The sequence below is a fragment of the Falco naumanni genome, chromosome Z, assembly GCF_017639655.2.
Source record: "Falco naumanni isolate bFalNau1 chromosome Z, bFalNau1.pat, whole genome shotgun sequence".
Lineage (NCBI taxonomy): Eukaryota > Metazoa > Chordata > Aves > Falconiformes > Falconidae > Falco > Falco naumanni.
The window spans coordinates 41,310,395-41,327,329 of record NC_054080.1 but is presented as its reverse complement, the minus strand read 5'-3'; the positions used below and the strand labels follow the sequence as shown (position 1 = coordinate 41,327,329).

Below are 16,935 nucleotides of genomic sequence, written 5' to 3'. Positions count from 1 at the left end.
TATTGGAATGACTGTTGACATTTCATTACATACTGTCTGAAGAATCTTGAAGAGAAGTCAGACAAGATTTGGTGGTTTAGTGCTCAAGACAAACCTCTTGAGGGATATCAACACAATTCTGAACTGCAGCCAGCTGTGTTCATTCATCGTCACACCCTTCCTAGCAGGGAATGCTTCGTCTCTCCCAGGATCAGCAAAGCACAGGTAAGAAAGATGACATATCCACAGCTCCCACGTAGGTTTGCTAGACCCTCACAACAGACCACCTAGCTGCTTCTAAGGACTCCTATTGTTTCCTTGACCTTTCTCAACAGAGACAACTTCTATGAACCAAAGAAAATGAATCCTGCTGTGCTCAGCTGAAAAGTTTTTGTCCTGCAAATCTACAGTTGAAGGAATATGTAATGCTTTTGGATCTCAATATATATACAAACCACTCACTTGACTAGCTCACTAAAACTACATGCTTAAAAATTAATAAAGACAGTGGAACCTGAAACATAAACAAAAAGGACAATGGCACACAATATAAGAGATAACATTTGCAAAAGGAAATCACAAGTTTACCACAGTATATATAGTTTCTAGCACATGAAACTATATGCACATTTTTCTAGAAGCTGTTTTGACAGGAAGACATTTATTAAGACCAAGAACTCTCAAATACTGAATTCTAGCAAATTAAAAATTACTAGATTGTTTGTAAAGGCTTCCTTGAGTTGACGCAAAGTTTTCCTGATTTCATTGTTCACTAAAAGGGGTGTATTCTTTGCAAGAACCTAAAATCTGTTAGACCACTAATACAGTCTATGAAGAGCTAAGACAGGAATTACACTATAGGTTACTGTGAGTAAGAGCTAACTCTACTGCCCTGCATGTATTAAAGCTGCTCCTAAGTAGATGTTGCTTAATGGTCGCTGGCATATGCTGTAACAGAAGTGCAATGATCTTTGAACATTAGGTACCATTGTGGTGTCCACAGTGAGAAATAAAACCTGACGCGTTTTCAAAGACTCAGATTTCTGAATTAGTACCTAACCAAATAACGTGCTTAAGGTTTCTTACATTGAAGATGCAGCTTTTACAATGAGAAGTGTTTCTATAAGAATGGTAATTACTGGGCTGATATTTATTGTGCAGCAGTGTTTTCTGGGATATACATGTAAAGTTCACAGATCTGAGATTCTTTAACTCAATCCCCTTTACAAAATTTTGTTTCTAATTCCTTATCCAGGATTAGCAAACCTCAGCAGTTTACTTTACTCTTAACTTTGGAAGAAAAACCCTGCAAAGGCAATTTTCTTCTACATAATCATCAAAATATGTTCTTGGAGAATACTACACAGTGCATTCCACTGTGTGCAATGTATTTCAACAGACATTGTAATCTGTGTTGCTGTAAGCATCACTGAATGGATAAAGAAGACAACATACACCTCTAACTGCAAACTACATTTGTCTCTGGAACTCGAATAAACAGCTGTATCAGAATTCATACACTCAAAAATCTAACTAAGTTTTGCTTTTATCCTGGTAGAAATCAGATATTTCTCTTCCCAACAGTCTCATTAGCTTTTCAGCTAAGTCTGTTTCACCCTAATTTATAATATGTGGCCGTTTGCTTTCTACATAGAATAAAATTTCGTAATGCTCGTACTGAAGTCAGCTCTGCATGAACTCAGCTTCTTGACTCTTCCTTACGCAAGCACCTCAGTGCAAGAAGGAAGGCAGAAAAATAGCCAAGTTATTAGCTCATGATAAAAGGAAGATTTTTCAATCAGACTCCTCCTTCCTGTAATTTTACAGGCTATGTGGTGTTAAATAGGTCATAAAACTAGTATCATCATAGCAGCAGCTTTGACACTGAAGACCAAAGGAGTCATGCATTTAAAACAGAAGACATAATTTTAATATATAGACTATATTAAAAAATGCAGTCCTTATTTCTGCTTTTGTTTTTCAGCTGGAATGCACTTAATTTACATGCAAACCAAGGGATCTACTGATGTATTCAAATATGGTAATTTTTAAAGGATTGACAAAAGACCATGATCTGCACTTCAAGGTCAGTGAAAAGGCATGATCATGTCAAAAATAGTGATAAAAGTAGCATTAGGCAAATGTATCCCCTTTTTTATAGTGGCAGTTTTTTGCTTAATTCACTGTATTTATGTAGTACAGATGAAGAAGGTGGTTATTCGCACTGACTACACCTAGACATGCAGGAACACCCCACACAATATTGCAAGGAGATTATTAGCATCTCATAAAAATCTGGACTGGCGATGTGACCAGAGCACATCACAATTTCCTTCCCACTCTCCATCTCAGACTCTCATCCTTAGAAAATCAAGCCAAGAAAGCAGTTAAAGGGTGGAAATACTATGTGCTTGGGTGGATTTCAAATAGTTATATATGAAATACACAGTATTGTCACAGCAGTGTTTGCTACCAGACCAAGGAACAAATGGAAGTTCTTTAATGAGAGGTTCTTTAAATAAGCATGGACAAATTTTACCATTCATAACAAGCACTAAGTAACTACTATGCTGTCATATTAAACTATCACTCACACAAACAGGGGAAAATATTCCTTTAGATTTTTTTTTTTTTTACTTTTTCTCATAGTAACTGCCAGTTAACTTCGTGTTATATATATGCATGTAGAGAGAGAGAGTAGCTACCATTATGATTACGAAGTCTATGAGTTTCAACAAGGCCAAGTGCAAGGTCCTGCATCTGGGTAAGGACAAGCTCCAGTATCAGTGCAGCCTGGGAGATGAATGGACTGAAAACAGCCCTGCAGAGAAGAACTTGGGGATACTGGTGGATAAAAAAACGGACACAAGCCAGCAACATGTGCTTGCAGCCCAGAGGCCCAGCTGTATACTGGGCTGCATAAAAAAAACCAAGGCCAGCAGGCTAAGGAAGGCTGCTCTAGTGAGACTTTACCTGAAGTACTGCATTCCGTTCTGGGGCCTCCAACATAAGGACATGGACCTGTTGGCACAAGTCCAGAAAGAAGTGGGCCATGAAGATGATCAGCGGCTGGAGCACCTCTCCTATGAAGACAGGCTGAGAGAGTTGGGGTTGCTCAGCCTGGAGAAGAGAAGGCTCTGGGCAGACCTTATAGCAGCCTTCCAGCACCTAAAGGGGACCTGCAAGAAAGCTGGAGTGGGACTTTCTACAAAAGCCTGTAGTAGACAGGACAAGGGGTAATGGCTTTAAACTGGAAGAGGGTAGATTTAGATAAGGTATTAGGGAGAAATTCTTTATAATGAGGGTGGTGAGACACTGGCACAGCCTGCCCAGAGAAGCTGTGGGTGCCCCATCCCTGGAAGTGTTCAAGGCCAGGCTGGATGGGGCTTTGAGCAGCCTGGTCTAGTGGAAGGTGTCCCTGCCAGATGATCTGTGAAGGTGCCTTCCAACACAACCCACTCTATGACTCTCAGGTTAAGTATAAATTCCCACATGAAGCACCAGTTAACAAGCTTGTCCACACCTAAAATTATCTACATATATATCCAAAACATTCAAACTGAAGCCTAAGTTGCCCAAGACTATAAAAAGGTCTTCACTGAACTGTAATGATCCAAACTAACACATATCCAAATTATGATAATACCTACCTTCCCTGAATGTTAAGTCCATTGAACTGATTCTCTCTGAGTTCTGTTACTAACGAAAAGACCATCTGTTCAATAAAATAAAATAAAAATTAAATAAATTACACGTACTACAAATAAGCAGACATTAATTGTATGATTCTCTATGTGACTCAACATACTGTACAGGTTAATAACTTTCTCTTTTCACTCAGTTTGACTTTTAATTTTTTAAATTATTGGTGCCAAATTAAAGCCATCCAGATCACTGAATAAAATGTGCTGCAAATTGTTTTTTTAACATACATTATATACCCTCCACTTTGGAAAACTAGGAAGCGATTTATTTTAGCTCTGCTTCCCCAAGACTTGAGGTTAAACTTTCAGAAGAGCACTACTAATAGTTTTTATATGATTTAACTAATTTAGATCAACATATTATGAAAAATTATTCCCATTATTTTTATATATTAAATGTAAAAGACACTTTTCCTAAGATTTAGGTCTCATCTATAATTTTAAATGCAGTGCATACAGTCAAAGAAAACAATCCAAAAATTATGTTCAAATACAGAATAAATATATGTAATTTAAGCTTCACAGGGAGAATGAATTGATAGGGCAGATATTTTTTTTGTTATTATAACGAAACAGCAACAGGAATTTGGTTTTCCTGAAAATCTATTACAGTGTAATCTAATAAAAATTTTTCTCATTTCTCCAGAGAGCTCCCACTTCATTTTTTCCCTTAGAAGGCTGTAAATGTAGCTGAGGTAAGAAAAGATAAACAAAGTTCAGTCCATGTTTCTTATCACAATGACAGCTCCATGTATGTGCTTACAAACTGGTGATTTATTGTTAACAAAACCTCAATTGCACAAAATACTTACATTTTTAATTAACTGACAATAATAATCTGATGATGTGTAGCCAAGAGTTGATATGAATGTACTCGTTTCAGCTTCATTACTTTCCCATTTAGAAGAAGAAAGAAGATGGCACAGTAAACTCTGTGACAAATGAACAGAAGGGAATTAAAAATGTATTAGGCTACAACATGCAGCGTAAAAAGAACTAACTGCTATTGAGCTGTGTATGCGTAGGATCTTTGAATTGGTTGTGGCCATTTTACACCATTGGTACAGAAGAACAGGCAGCTGCCATCAACCAGAAGGAAAATGCTGCAGCTGCTACAATCAAACATGTGTTCACACACCATAGGATTTCAGTAACTGCAATAGCAATGGAGGCTATCCATGTCAAAACCAGCCAGACCTCAAGTAGGTTTTTCAGTTCTCTGAGAGCCATTTCAGTCTGGTATCATCTGGATAGTAGTAGTCACATTGCTACACAGAAAAAAACCCACTTGTAGTCTTGATCAGTACCATGACCAAGAAGAGAAAGCACAAAGTTAATATTTACTTTTCTGTATCGCTCCTTCAAGAGACTACAGTATTTTTGATGGGATTCAGGGTCTGGCCTCATAATTTAATTTGCTTAATTTCCTCATTATCTTGAAAAAATAATGATAAAATTTTAGTTTAACATTTACTTCTTTACCATTTGCTACAGAATGCTTTAAGTCACATTTAATAAATGATAAATAATGACTTTTTAATACATCGTATAAAAATCAAAACAATCCTTTGATGACAGATTCAGAGTAAAGTCAGATTAACACATTTGATAACACTGGTTCTGCAGGCACCTACAGAGGCCTCTCTCTGACAGTACTCTGGTTTCACACTTCCCCAGTTCCTCAGCTCTGTACTACAGCTCTGCTGTCTTTTGGGCAGATCTTACAGCCCAGCACCTTCCCAACTGAACTCATTTAGGAAAGCTGTTAGGTGAAATCTTGAGCTGGTTTTTGCATCCTGCTGTCATAACTGAGCAGAGGTAGCTTCGTGTTGCTTAGCAAATGATCCACACTCAATTTGTTACAGGGTTTTTTTTCTTCCTGTCCTCTGTTGCTAAATGCTGATGTAACAACAGCTACATTCCCTTTCCAGAGATTCATTTTAGGGCTTTATGTATCATTGACACTTAAAGAACAAACTAAATTACACTTTGTATGGCAGTAAGTATAAAAACCTTTGTAACAGAAGGTCAGGATTAGCAAAGACTGAAAAAGACCTTAATTTTAAAAACATGTAATTAAAAGGAAAGTTCGGATGAAAGCCCTGTGAATTCCATGGTCTTAGGGTCTTTCCATATATGCTTTTTAAAAGAGGGATCTGATGAAAGAGTTGACACTAAAATAATAAAAATCAGTAAGCTTGTTTTCTCCTTTCAGAAACCTGTATCAAATATTTATGCATGCTTTTGTTGAACATCCCTAAGCAACTGCTTCAGAAGTCTTGGAATTAGATGTATTCCCTGTATTCCATGTTTCATTAATGTGAGACAGAAGATAGAATCAACAGAAGCACACCAAAGGTCTAAGAAAATTCATTACTATCAAAATAAGTAAGAAGGATCTGGGACACCTTATTTATTGTACTTTGTTTTAAGATTAATTTACTACCTTGCAGCCTTAATTTAAATGTCTAAATACCCTTTTTCTTTCATTATAAAACTTTTTTCCTAAATAGCCCTCAACAGGAGAAACTTCTGTTTTACTGCCACGCAGTGACTTACCAAAAACTAAGGAGAAAGGAAAATGCTGTGGCAACCCAGAGTTTCAAAGAAGTAAATCACATGCAACTTTTGCATTCTTAAGAAAAAGACACAAAAAGGTGGATTTTAAAAATGTACAAGCATCTAAATGTCAAAAGTGAAGGCTAAAATCTATTAAACTGTACAATCTCCAAACACCTTAATCAATTTATTAATATGAAACCATATATATTTTTATTGTCCTTTGCAACTATTACTAAAGCTAAAATTTGTTTTCAGAAAGTTACCAAGGGTTCAGACAAGTAGTTCTTACAAAATAGGACAGTTCGCTAAGTAGAATGAGATCAGACTGCAAGCTGAAAAAAAAATAAAAGAGCAGTTAGTAACAACAATCTTGGGATGCCACTTTTGCTAGAGATAAGGAGGTGGCTTGAAAAGTACAAGGTTTGTTGGATTGCTCAGTGAAAGACCTGCAGAAAGCTTCAACAGTGAGAAGAACAAACATAAAAAGCTCTGACAAGGACCTGACAGGCTGACACGGCAGCTAATGACAGCTAAATGAGGGAGTATCTTAAAACCCAATATATTCAGCTGTAACACTATAAAATACATTATCCTGTGACCTTCTCTGTAACCAGAGCTTTCCTAAGGATAAAACTAATCTAACACTCTTTACATGAAGAGTAATTTCAAAACTACTTTCCCCTTACCCTTGTGCAATAGTCATTGTTGACTAATCAATAGAGGGAAAGACAAGACAAAATTACTACACATCATCAGTGTCTGCATATGGCCTGCAACATTCTCATGGTTTTTTTTGTTTAGTTGGTTGGTTGGGATTTTGTTTGCTTTTCCTTTTCTGAGCACTTTGCTACATCCATGCTAAGATTTTACGCATTTCCTTTGGAACATGCAAAACCGCTGAGCAGCCAGAAGGGGGCAAGGGAAACAGGGATAAGGAGATCGTTCAGTCAAGATAAAAGGAGGTTTTAGGTAGGTATAGAAAAAAAATATGTATTGAAGATGAAAAACATTTAGAATTCAGCTATATGTCTTAAATATTTCATTTTACAGATGCTATTGCCAGTGCAAAGCCTGAGAGATACACCTACATGCAACAAAGATAAGAAATTTGGTAACAATTTAAAGTATTTTTCAGCTAAGGTTTAAATGCTTTCTTTGATCCAGAAAGTTCTCCTTATTTCTAGAAAATGTAGCTCATTTACTGCACTTAATTCTGGTTGTAAGTAATAAGTCTTTTACTACTATATATTGCATTAGCAGAGAGCTGTCTGGAAGAAAAATACTGACAATTCACTCTTAACATTTGAGAAATGGACTGTTGGGTGGATATGGAATTGGCTAGATGGCTGTGTCCAAAGAGTTATAGTCGACAGCTCAGCGCCCGAGCAGAAACCAGTAATGAGTGGTGTTCCTCAAGGATCCATACTGGGACCAATACCATTTAATATCTTCATCAATGGGGTGGGGTTGAGTGGACAGTGGGGTTGAGCACACCCTCACCAACTCTGCAGATGACACCGAGCTATGTGGTACAGCTGATTCACTTAAGGGAAGGGATACCATCCAAAGGGACCTTGACAGGCTTGAGGAATAGGCCCGTGCAAAGCTCAGAAAGTTCAGCAAGGCCAAGTGTCCTGCACCTGGCTCACAATTCTCAGTATCAGTGCAGACTGGGGGATGAATGGATTGAGAGCAGCCCTGCAGAGAAGGACTTGGGGATACTGGCAGATGAAAAACTGGGCATGAGCCGGCCATGGGTGCTTGTAGCCCAGAAGGCCAGAGACACTGGGACAGACTGCCCAGAGAAGCCGTGGATACCCCATCCTTGAAAGTGTTCAGGGTCAGGTTGGATGGAGCTTTCAGCAACCTGGTCTAGTGGAAGGTATCCCTGCCCACAGCAGGAGGGTTGGACTACATTATAGTTGAAGGTCCCTTCCAATCCAAACCATTCCATGACTATGATTTTTGTAAGGTGAACAGTTTCTTGAACACAAGATTTCTGCTACTCTATCACAAAATCCGCTTGTAACATTACACTTCTGTGTAAGTACACTGTCCTGGTTTTACCTAGGATAGAGTTAATTTTCTTCTTAGTAGCAGGTACAGTGATGTGTTTTGGATGTAGTGTGAAAATAATGTTGATAACAAACTGATGCTTTTGTTGCTGCTAAGCAGTGCTTACTCTAAATCAAGAATTCTTCAAGTTTCCCATGCTCTGCCAGTGAGCAGGTGCAGTAGAAGCTGGGAGGGAGCACAGCCAGGACAGCTGACCCAAGCTAGCCACAGGGATATTCCATACCATAGAACATCATGCTCAGAATATAAACTGGGGGGAGTTGGCCAGGGCCTGCTGATTGCTGCTTGGGACTGGCTGGGCATCAGTCAGTGGTGAGCAGCTGGGCATCATCAGGTGGTGAGCAGCGGTATTGTGCATCACTTGGATTTTTTTCCTTTGGGTTTTATTTCTCCTTTTCATTACAATTGTTATTATTATTACTATTATCATTATTATATATTTTTCAATTATTAAATTGTTTCACCTTTTTTTCTGATTCTCCTCCCCATCCCGCAGGGGGCGGCAGAGTGAGAAAGCAGCTGTGTGGTACTTAGTTGCCAGCTGGGGCTGGAATATGACATACACAAATGATGTGGAAGGGGTGTATAATGGCCAGAAACAAAGCCACTTAGCAGGTAAACTGGGTAAGACAAACTCAGTAACTGCAAGAAACCAACTTTTCCAGTTAGAACATGGAAAGATAAAAGCAAACCATTCCAAGAGAAAATCTCTAAAGAGAAAAACTGACTGAGAACAACAAGATCATCAAGGTAATTATTTTCTTACAGTATTTGTCCATCCTTTTTAATCCTATACATCATGAACCTGATTATCAAAAATACAGTGTAAATTGGGAATGTCTAATTTCTAACTAAATGGCAGTGAAAACAGTTGGTTTTTACCTCAAGCTTTTGAAGTTCACCATGTTTATATTCCAGCAATTCTTAGATCTAAAGGGACTGTATCAGAAGATACTTCACATCTTACTGGAGAACTTGGTTAGAACCAGCCCCAAGACCAAGTATAAAACAATGTTTCTTTATATGTGAATTTCTCCTTTCACTTTTGAAATCAACTCTTTCAGAAAATACTACAGAGAAATCTAGAAGGCTTCAGGAGGTTTTCTCACACAGGTTCTTACAGATATATTCAACATTAGTAATAGGTTCCATTACTGCATTATGAAACTCCCCCAGAGCATTTCGGAAAAGAAAAAATTATAACATTTTATACAGCTGCAGTGTGGATTCCTCAGATTGGAGAGATCACTAATTTTGACACTAACGACTTCTAAAGAGCCATTTCAAGCCCAACAGAAGATATTCAAGTACGTGATGGGAAAGCTGTCAATACTAAATGCACTCCTGTATTGATCTCTGTTATGAATCCTAGCCTACTCCAGTGAAGTAGACAATTTGAGGTTTACATAATAGTCAGTTATTTCTGGCAGTAAATTAACTACCACTCAGTGTCTAATCCACTAATGCCATATATTGCAAGTCAGAAAAATAGGTGAGTCTGTGGCAGAAGTGCTGCATTCAGAAGGAAAAATAATAAGGTGTCATGATTCTGGAAAATGAAGAGCAGTCGGGTATACTGTGATATCAGAAATTATTTCTTTCTTTATTTCCCTCACTATTGATGAAGTAAGAAGCAGGAAGGAAACCACCTTGGTTCTAGCAAGAGAATATATCCACCCCCATGGCCTTGGATTAAAATTCTGCAACATAATCCCTTTCAGCCTGAAACTGAATTAATGAGTTTTCAAAAAGCCCTCAAAATGACCAACTTAGCTGAACAACCTTGCCAGTAGCTTTATTTTATTGATGAAATTTATACTGATTAACATCCTAACTAAATCAATTTAACATTCAACATTGCAGAGACATTTCTAATATCTCTAACAGACAGATAATCCTAGGAGCATTTGCATGAAGACATAAAATCATTTACTTTATCAACACAGTACTTCATATCTAGCAGGTTTTGTCGCAGAGGCGGCCTGATTTAGCATTTATTCCTCTGATTTATAGACTGACTTCAAGGCTATCCCTAATTAACTCACTCAGGGAAAGTGGAGGGAATGAGAATAGACTTGAAACTAAAGACTTCAAGAATACAAATGAAGAAAACAAGTCACTATGTTCCCTGATTATTGTCCACTCTAAAGAGGACTAAGTAACTGAAAAACATTTCCTACCTTCCTATTTTCCATCAAGCTCAGCCAACTCTTCTGATACTCCTCTTTAAGTAATGAAGGCTGATTTCCATGTGCTACAAGGGATTCATTGAGTTAGTTACTCCACGAAGTTCATTTCTCAGAGGCAACAATCTCTTGAAGCACATGCATCTATGAAAGCCTGCAAATTATTTTCCTGGAACAGAATTTGCCCCTCCACTGAGACAAGCAACACAAGACTGAGAAGATACTATCAACTCAGCTAGTGCCTGCAACTCCAGAAAGGGGTAAAGGTGCTTTAGTCTTCTGATACTGCCTTTACTAAGAAGGGACCCAAAAGCTCTGAAGTCTTTTCCCCCTTCTTTCTGTAACAGTAAATAATCTTCCCACTCATTTCAATAGGGAAAAATATAGAAGCCTGAATTAAGGGGACAATTACCTCTTAAATTAGACATCAACACAGAAATAGCACTTGATTTTTATTATAGGGCAACATGACAAGTTTTACGCTAGTAACTGTATTTGCATAGCAACCGTCCTGGAATTTATGACACAGTTTGAAAGACATTCCAGGGGAGCCAGATAAATCAATTTGTTTTTGGAAACTTCTCAACACACTCTCTCCAAAGTATTTATGATTCTGAATGTCCTGAGAAGCAGATGTGAAAATCAACAGAAGCAATGTATTTTAAAGAGAGGAGATGGGTGGTTTCACTGGGATGAGCCATTCAAACCTGACAATGATTAGGACTTTCCAGTGACACTACTGGGCTCTACTTGCCAACTTGGATGAGTCTGTCAAAAGCAACAGGTTGAGCAGGATGGAACAGAAGGATCTATCATTTATCCTAAACCATATTCGTCTTTAGTACATTCTCCTTGAAAACACAGAATGCCACTTTTTTTGAGAAGAGATCATTAATGACGTTTTGCTGAAAATCACGATCTATGTGAATTTGTTAGAATAAGTACAACAAAGACACCCAAGGTTAAATTTCTGAAATCCAGTCAAGTAACAGTTTGTTTCTGACCTTTCCCTCTGCTTTGACAAGAACCAGATTTCCTCAGGTCTGCTAAGAAAAAGCAGGTATAATAAGGAAAACTAAATCTTATTCAGAAAAAAACATTAGAAATAAGTGCTATTTCCTCTTTGCATTTTATCAGATTTTGGAATGAGTATTTCTTGTATGGCAATGATTTCAAGAGTCTGTACATCAATTTTGTTCTTAGGTGTTCCCTGTACAGTCAGATGACCCATTGCTTTCAACACAGCTCTAGAAGAAAAGAGATCAAATTCTATTTCCAACCTGGCTTTAAAAATACTTCAAAACATTAATGATAAATTAGATAACATGATTTCCAACCATTACTGAAAGAATAAAATTGTTACACAATAGGTAGTATTTCTTTCTTTAAATAGGTAGGATTCTAACATACGAAAATACTTGCTAAATTATTTAGAGTCCTCAGGAAGCAAGGTATACACATTGCCCAGATTTGTTTGAATGTAAATTAATGTTTGTTTGCTAGCTTTCAGCAGCTCAGTCCAAGCCAAATTCCTGCGGATATATTGTAGCAATATTTTCTTTAAAATCAAGCTCACAGGCTTAGGAGTTTGATGAAAACTAATCAACAATAAAGCACAAACAGGTCTGGTATTTTTAGAACTTTTTTACTATAAAACAACCAGCTCTGGAAAAACGTGGTGGCTAAGTCTGTAAATGACAAGGTGGCATACTTGTTCAGAGACTATCTCAACACCATCGGTTTATGAAACCAATTCTGTGAGTAGGATGCTGACATAACACAATTCATATTATTTCCACACATTTATCCATTCATAACAAAGTCTGTGACTTTTAATTTTGCTGACAAGACCTCTTACTCACTTGCTCCTTAGTTTCAGGAAAAGATAGAAAATTAGTTTTCCACTAACCAAAACCAAAATGTAAAAGAAAATAAGGTAGCAAAACACGATACAGATTTTAAACATAATGTAGCTTCAAAGTACTGTTTTACTCTACACAATTTTGTTTTCTCAATATTTTATAAAAATCTCAGTGTGTAAATTAGGCAAAATTACATGGCATATACTTGTTAACAACTTAATTATTTTCAGTATGTCAGAGGGTATTTTATAGGATAGGAAAAAAATCTAACTACTTACTATCAATAATCTATTCAAAATCTACAATTCCTGCTTTAAAATTAAAACTGGTTAAAGCACATTTCAAACAGGCTAAACATTATACTATGCATACACATGTATTTTGATGATTAGCTAGTCAACACAATCTCCCACTTTACCAAATGTAGTATTCCAGTAACCACTCAGAGATATTGCACAAAGAAATCACTTCAGTTTCAAATCAACTTTAAGAAAGCTTAGAATAATCTTCAGTAATTTACTGAATCGGGGCCAAAGCACCTAAGTTTATGGTGGGTAGGAGTTTTCTTCCTACATTTTTTTCTGACCTTTACTGTCAGGAAGTTTTTTTTGTTTCAGCAGAGTTTATGAATACATGCATGTATGGGATGGTTTTCATTAGCTAAATTCTATACCAGCACACTAAATAAAATTGTCAGCCACAAGTATATGTTTAGGATTTATTGGAGCTTCTTATTTTTCTCCTTATTCACTTGGAATGACAATCTGACATGTGCCCATATCTAAACCTCCATTGATAACCACGAAAGACTAGTTGATTTTGCTAAACATTCCTACAGAGACGACGGTCTTGCCATTTAAGCATGTGATCAAGCTACACAAAATCTACAGATAAATGACTAGACTGAGTTAACAAGGCTTTCAAGTTAAAAAAGATATCCAGGAATAATATTGTTCTTTCACAAAATTAACATTGATAGATGTACAGACTTCATTGGTTTTCACACATTCCCAGACAGGAAAACAAGTTCTATCAAGATCCCCACGTTATATCTGATGCAGCAGAGCCCTTCACCCTGTTCTGTCCTTGAAGCATGTAAGCATGTAAGGCTCTCCTTCAGTCAGTGTTTGCAGTGCTCTCACATCAGGCCAATTTCCTTCACTTTGCTTCAACATCCTATCTGCAATTTGCTTTTTAAAAGAACTAATAATGGCAAAAAAACCCCACAAAAGGACCATGAAAACCTACTAGAAAAACTTAACTGAAAAAAACTCAAAACCCCATTCAGACAGATATGCTTTTTCTTCAGATATTAATGTATGCTATGAATTGTGTCCATCCTGATCATGCATGTAGCTTACTAAAATGTTTAGGTTCATATTCTACCTGTTTCTTAAAATGGAAGAAACCTGTTACATATTTCCATACAATTCAAAATCAACCTGATCCTAATTTCCAAATGATATGCAGAAAATAAAATTATGGGAAGAGGGGCAGGGGGAAGCTGCACTGTTGTTTCCTCATCTATTCAGGCTCAGTTAACTTCTGTGAAACTACTATAGGAAAAACATGTTCCACTACTACTGTGGCTAAGACCACACAACTTTTTAATGGATGAATTCCAAAGCCTAAGCTCCATCTGCAAATCACTAACAAAACCCTTGGAAATCATAAGAAAGAAGCTAAAGAATTGTGGGGCTGCCAAGCTTTGAGTCTACTCTTGGCCTCAGACAGGAAAAGCAGTTTCAAATCTCCTTCTCTTTTCTTTCTCTTTCAGAAACACCCACCTAGAAAGTGCTATTACTCTTCATATTAAAAAAGGGGAGACTTTTGCTGCTGAAATAAAACACACATTTACACTAACTTATAAAAGGAAATTCAATAGCTTTACCAGAGTCAACCGTAAATCTTTTATTTTAAAGCCCTCTGGTTCAACTAGCCAGAGATTTAGAATTAATTTCCCTCTTCCCTCCACAATTTTCAAAAGCTAAAATGCAAACTTCCACAGAGAATTCCTTAAATCCACAAAAAAAAAAAAAAAAAAAAAAATTACATGGAAAAAAGAGATGAATAAGTTTAGAAAGAGTGGATGCATCATAAAATTGTTTCCCTTTTAGTTTAAATCTGTAAGCTCAGTAATTTCTAGAACAAAGATAATTCCAAACTCAGGCCTTTTTTCAATAAACGTATGTGCCCAATGTCAGATTTTTATACTTCCAATAGGTACACATTGCAAATACCCAAAGATCACCTAACCTAGGATGATATTCAGCAGAAATTATTTTTAATCACTTGGGTTTGGACTTCATAAGTATCAAGCTGTTAAAAGTTTAAGGGGAGAAAAATGTTCACTGAACTTTTTAGCAAAAAAGCATAAAATATGCCTTTAATGGTGATGCAACAATTGCTGGTCACTAATTACATTAGGTTGAACAAAAGTATCCAGTGCCAGTAGAATTTATTCAAATAGAGACCGCTTTTTCTTTGTCAGTAACAAATCATTATTCTTTACTAGGGCCACCTGGCACCGCTAAAGTGCTCTGAAAAATGTCAGCTGGCTAGCAAATCATGACACTTGCTGTTAAAGCTCAAGCAGCCTTACAGGAAAGCAGAATCTTTAGTTTCTCATTTTGCTCTTTAAGATGCTTAGCTTTTATTTATTTTGGCCCAGAAGCCAAGAAATTATTTATATTCGCGTTAGCTTGACATTGTTAAAGAACTGCTTATTTGAAAAACAAGATGACAGCTCTGTTTTCCCCCACCCCATTTGTATGATCATACTGGTTTTAACCAGAAGAATAGGATAATACTTGCAAATTTGCAAACACTGCAAATTCTCTAACATCCTACCGATGCAGTTATATATGGGTGACTACAGAATCTCCAAACCAGCTTAGAAAGTCAATTCACAAAGGGGTTAGTGAGAAAGCTAACTAACAATGTAGATGTCTAATCTTCAGCAGGTTAGAAATGACCAAGAACTCCCTCTAGTTGACTCTCCAGAAACTGGAAGAAGAACAAAACAAGTACTGTCAGTGAACTCAGTAAAACTTCGGGATAATAAGCATCAGAAATTGATTATGTGCTGTGTATTAAAATCCAACTTCATTCTTAGCTGTTCTTTCACTACATTAAAAAGAGCCAGCCCCCAATCTCTTCTTGTATGAATATATCTTAATAACTTCAATCAGCCTCCTGTCCTTTACAAATTATATTGTTTTAGAACATATTCTGCTAGAATTCTTCCGTATATAATACCACTGTATCAACTACTTACTCCTCTTTGATTCATCAGTCCAATTTTCAAAGTCAAAGAAAATTGAAAATATTCCAATTTTCAATGCAATCTTCCCCCTCCCCTAGAAGTGACCCACTCTAACTATACCTATGAACCTTGCTTTTTAACCTGCTAGAGGCAGAACTGTGTATTAGCAAGTTTGAGGCAGATATGTCAAATCTTAAGCAAGTATGGCTGGAAGAAGTGGGTTTCCCTAAGTGTGTCCCCTGCATAGTCACACATACTTCAACAGAAATCACTCAGTCTCTGGCCCATGTATTTTGTGTATGCACAGGACGTGCATGCCAGGGGCTGGAATAAAGAGGGCAGTCACTCTGAGGAACCCATTTTCCCTTCCAGATCGGTGCCCAGGACAAAACAAATCACACAAAGGACTGAGAAAAGTGCCTTTATCACTCTTTACTCCCTCAGGACACATTGCAAAGCAAGCAGACCTCAAGGTCCCTCATCACGTTAGGAGTTCATTAAGTCATTGGGCTTTAGTTCACGATCTCAGATCTTAAAAGTATGCATGTATCTCATTTAACAGTCTTTTGCTTTCTGTATTGCTTCAAAGGCAAATTGACTCAACTATGGGTTACCCAGTGAAAGTTGTTTCATTCAAGCTCATTTACATACTTAATTCTACATACACTTAAACACAATGTAAAAACTCATTCATCAAAATGTATCTTGTCATGCCCATATACTTATATAATAGAATTACAGTATCTGTCCTCAACTGCAGCTGATTTACATACTCCAAAAAGGCCTGTAGATGCTGTGTAAGTATTTGCATGACACCAAGTTCAACCATTTAAATCCACCTCATGAAACTCAAGATCCCAGATAAGTGTACGTCTAACATTAAGGAGGTGAAATCAGCTTTCAAAACAGTAAACTGGCTGCCAGGTTAATAAAAGGAAAAAGGAAAAAAAAAAAGTTGTTCTTCATTTCGGTTGGAGTAAAACATTTTACAGAAACAGTAAAATAACACTGAGCATGGAAGCAAAAAAAAAAGGGGGGGGGAGCATAAAACAACAAAAAAGAATAAACATTATACAGCACTTAATGTAAGTGCAGAGGTTACTTCTTACTGCCAAAAAAGAACAAAACATTCAGGCTGTAAAGTAACAAATATGTTAACAAAACCCCCCAAACACCCAACCCCCAACTTTTTGAAAAGTCTCTATATATCGCATTATATACTATTTACTTCAAGCAGAACTGATTTGGTAGGAAGCATGACCTGTATGTTTATGACTGACAGAAGCAAGCAGCCAAAAGGA

The 16,935-nt window shown here is 37.0% G+C and overlaps 1 protein-coding gene across 5 annotated transcripts in view; it reads right to left on the bottom strand.

Moving 5' to 3' along the window:
- The window catches only part of FANCC (FA complementation group C), a 91,458-nt gene that overhangs the window by 27,161 nt on the left and 47,362 nt on the right, over positions 1 to 16,935 (bottom strand). For all 5 annotated transcript variants that reach the window (XM_040580387.1, XM_040580385.1, XM_040580384.1 and 2 more), the window contains 2 exons: positions 4,496 to 4,615; positions 3,630 to 3,694 (listed from right to left, as the gene is read on the bottom strand). In XM_040580387.1, the coding sequence (XP_040436321.1) occupies positions 3,630 to 3,694; positions 4,496 to 4,615 (185 nt within the window). The remainder of the gene's footprint in view (positions 1 to 3,629; positions 3,695 to 4,495; positions 4,616 to 16,935) is intronic.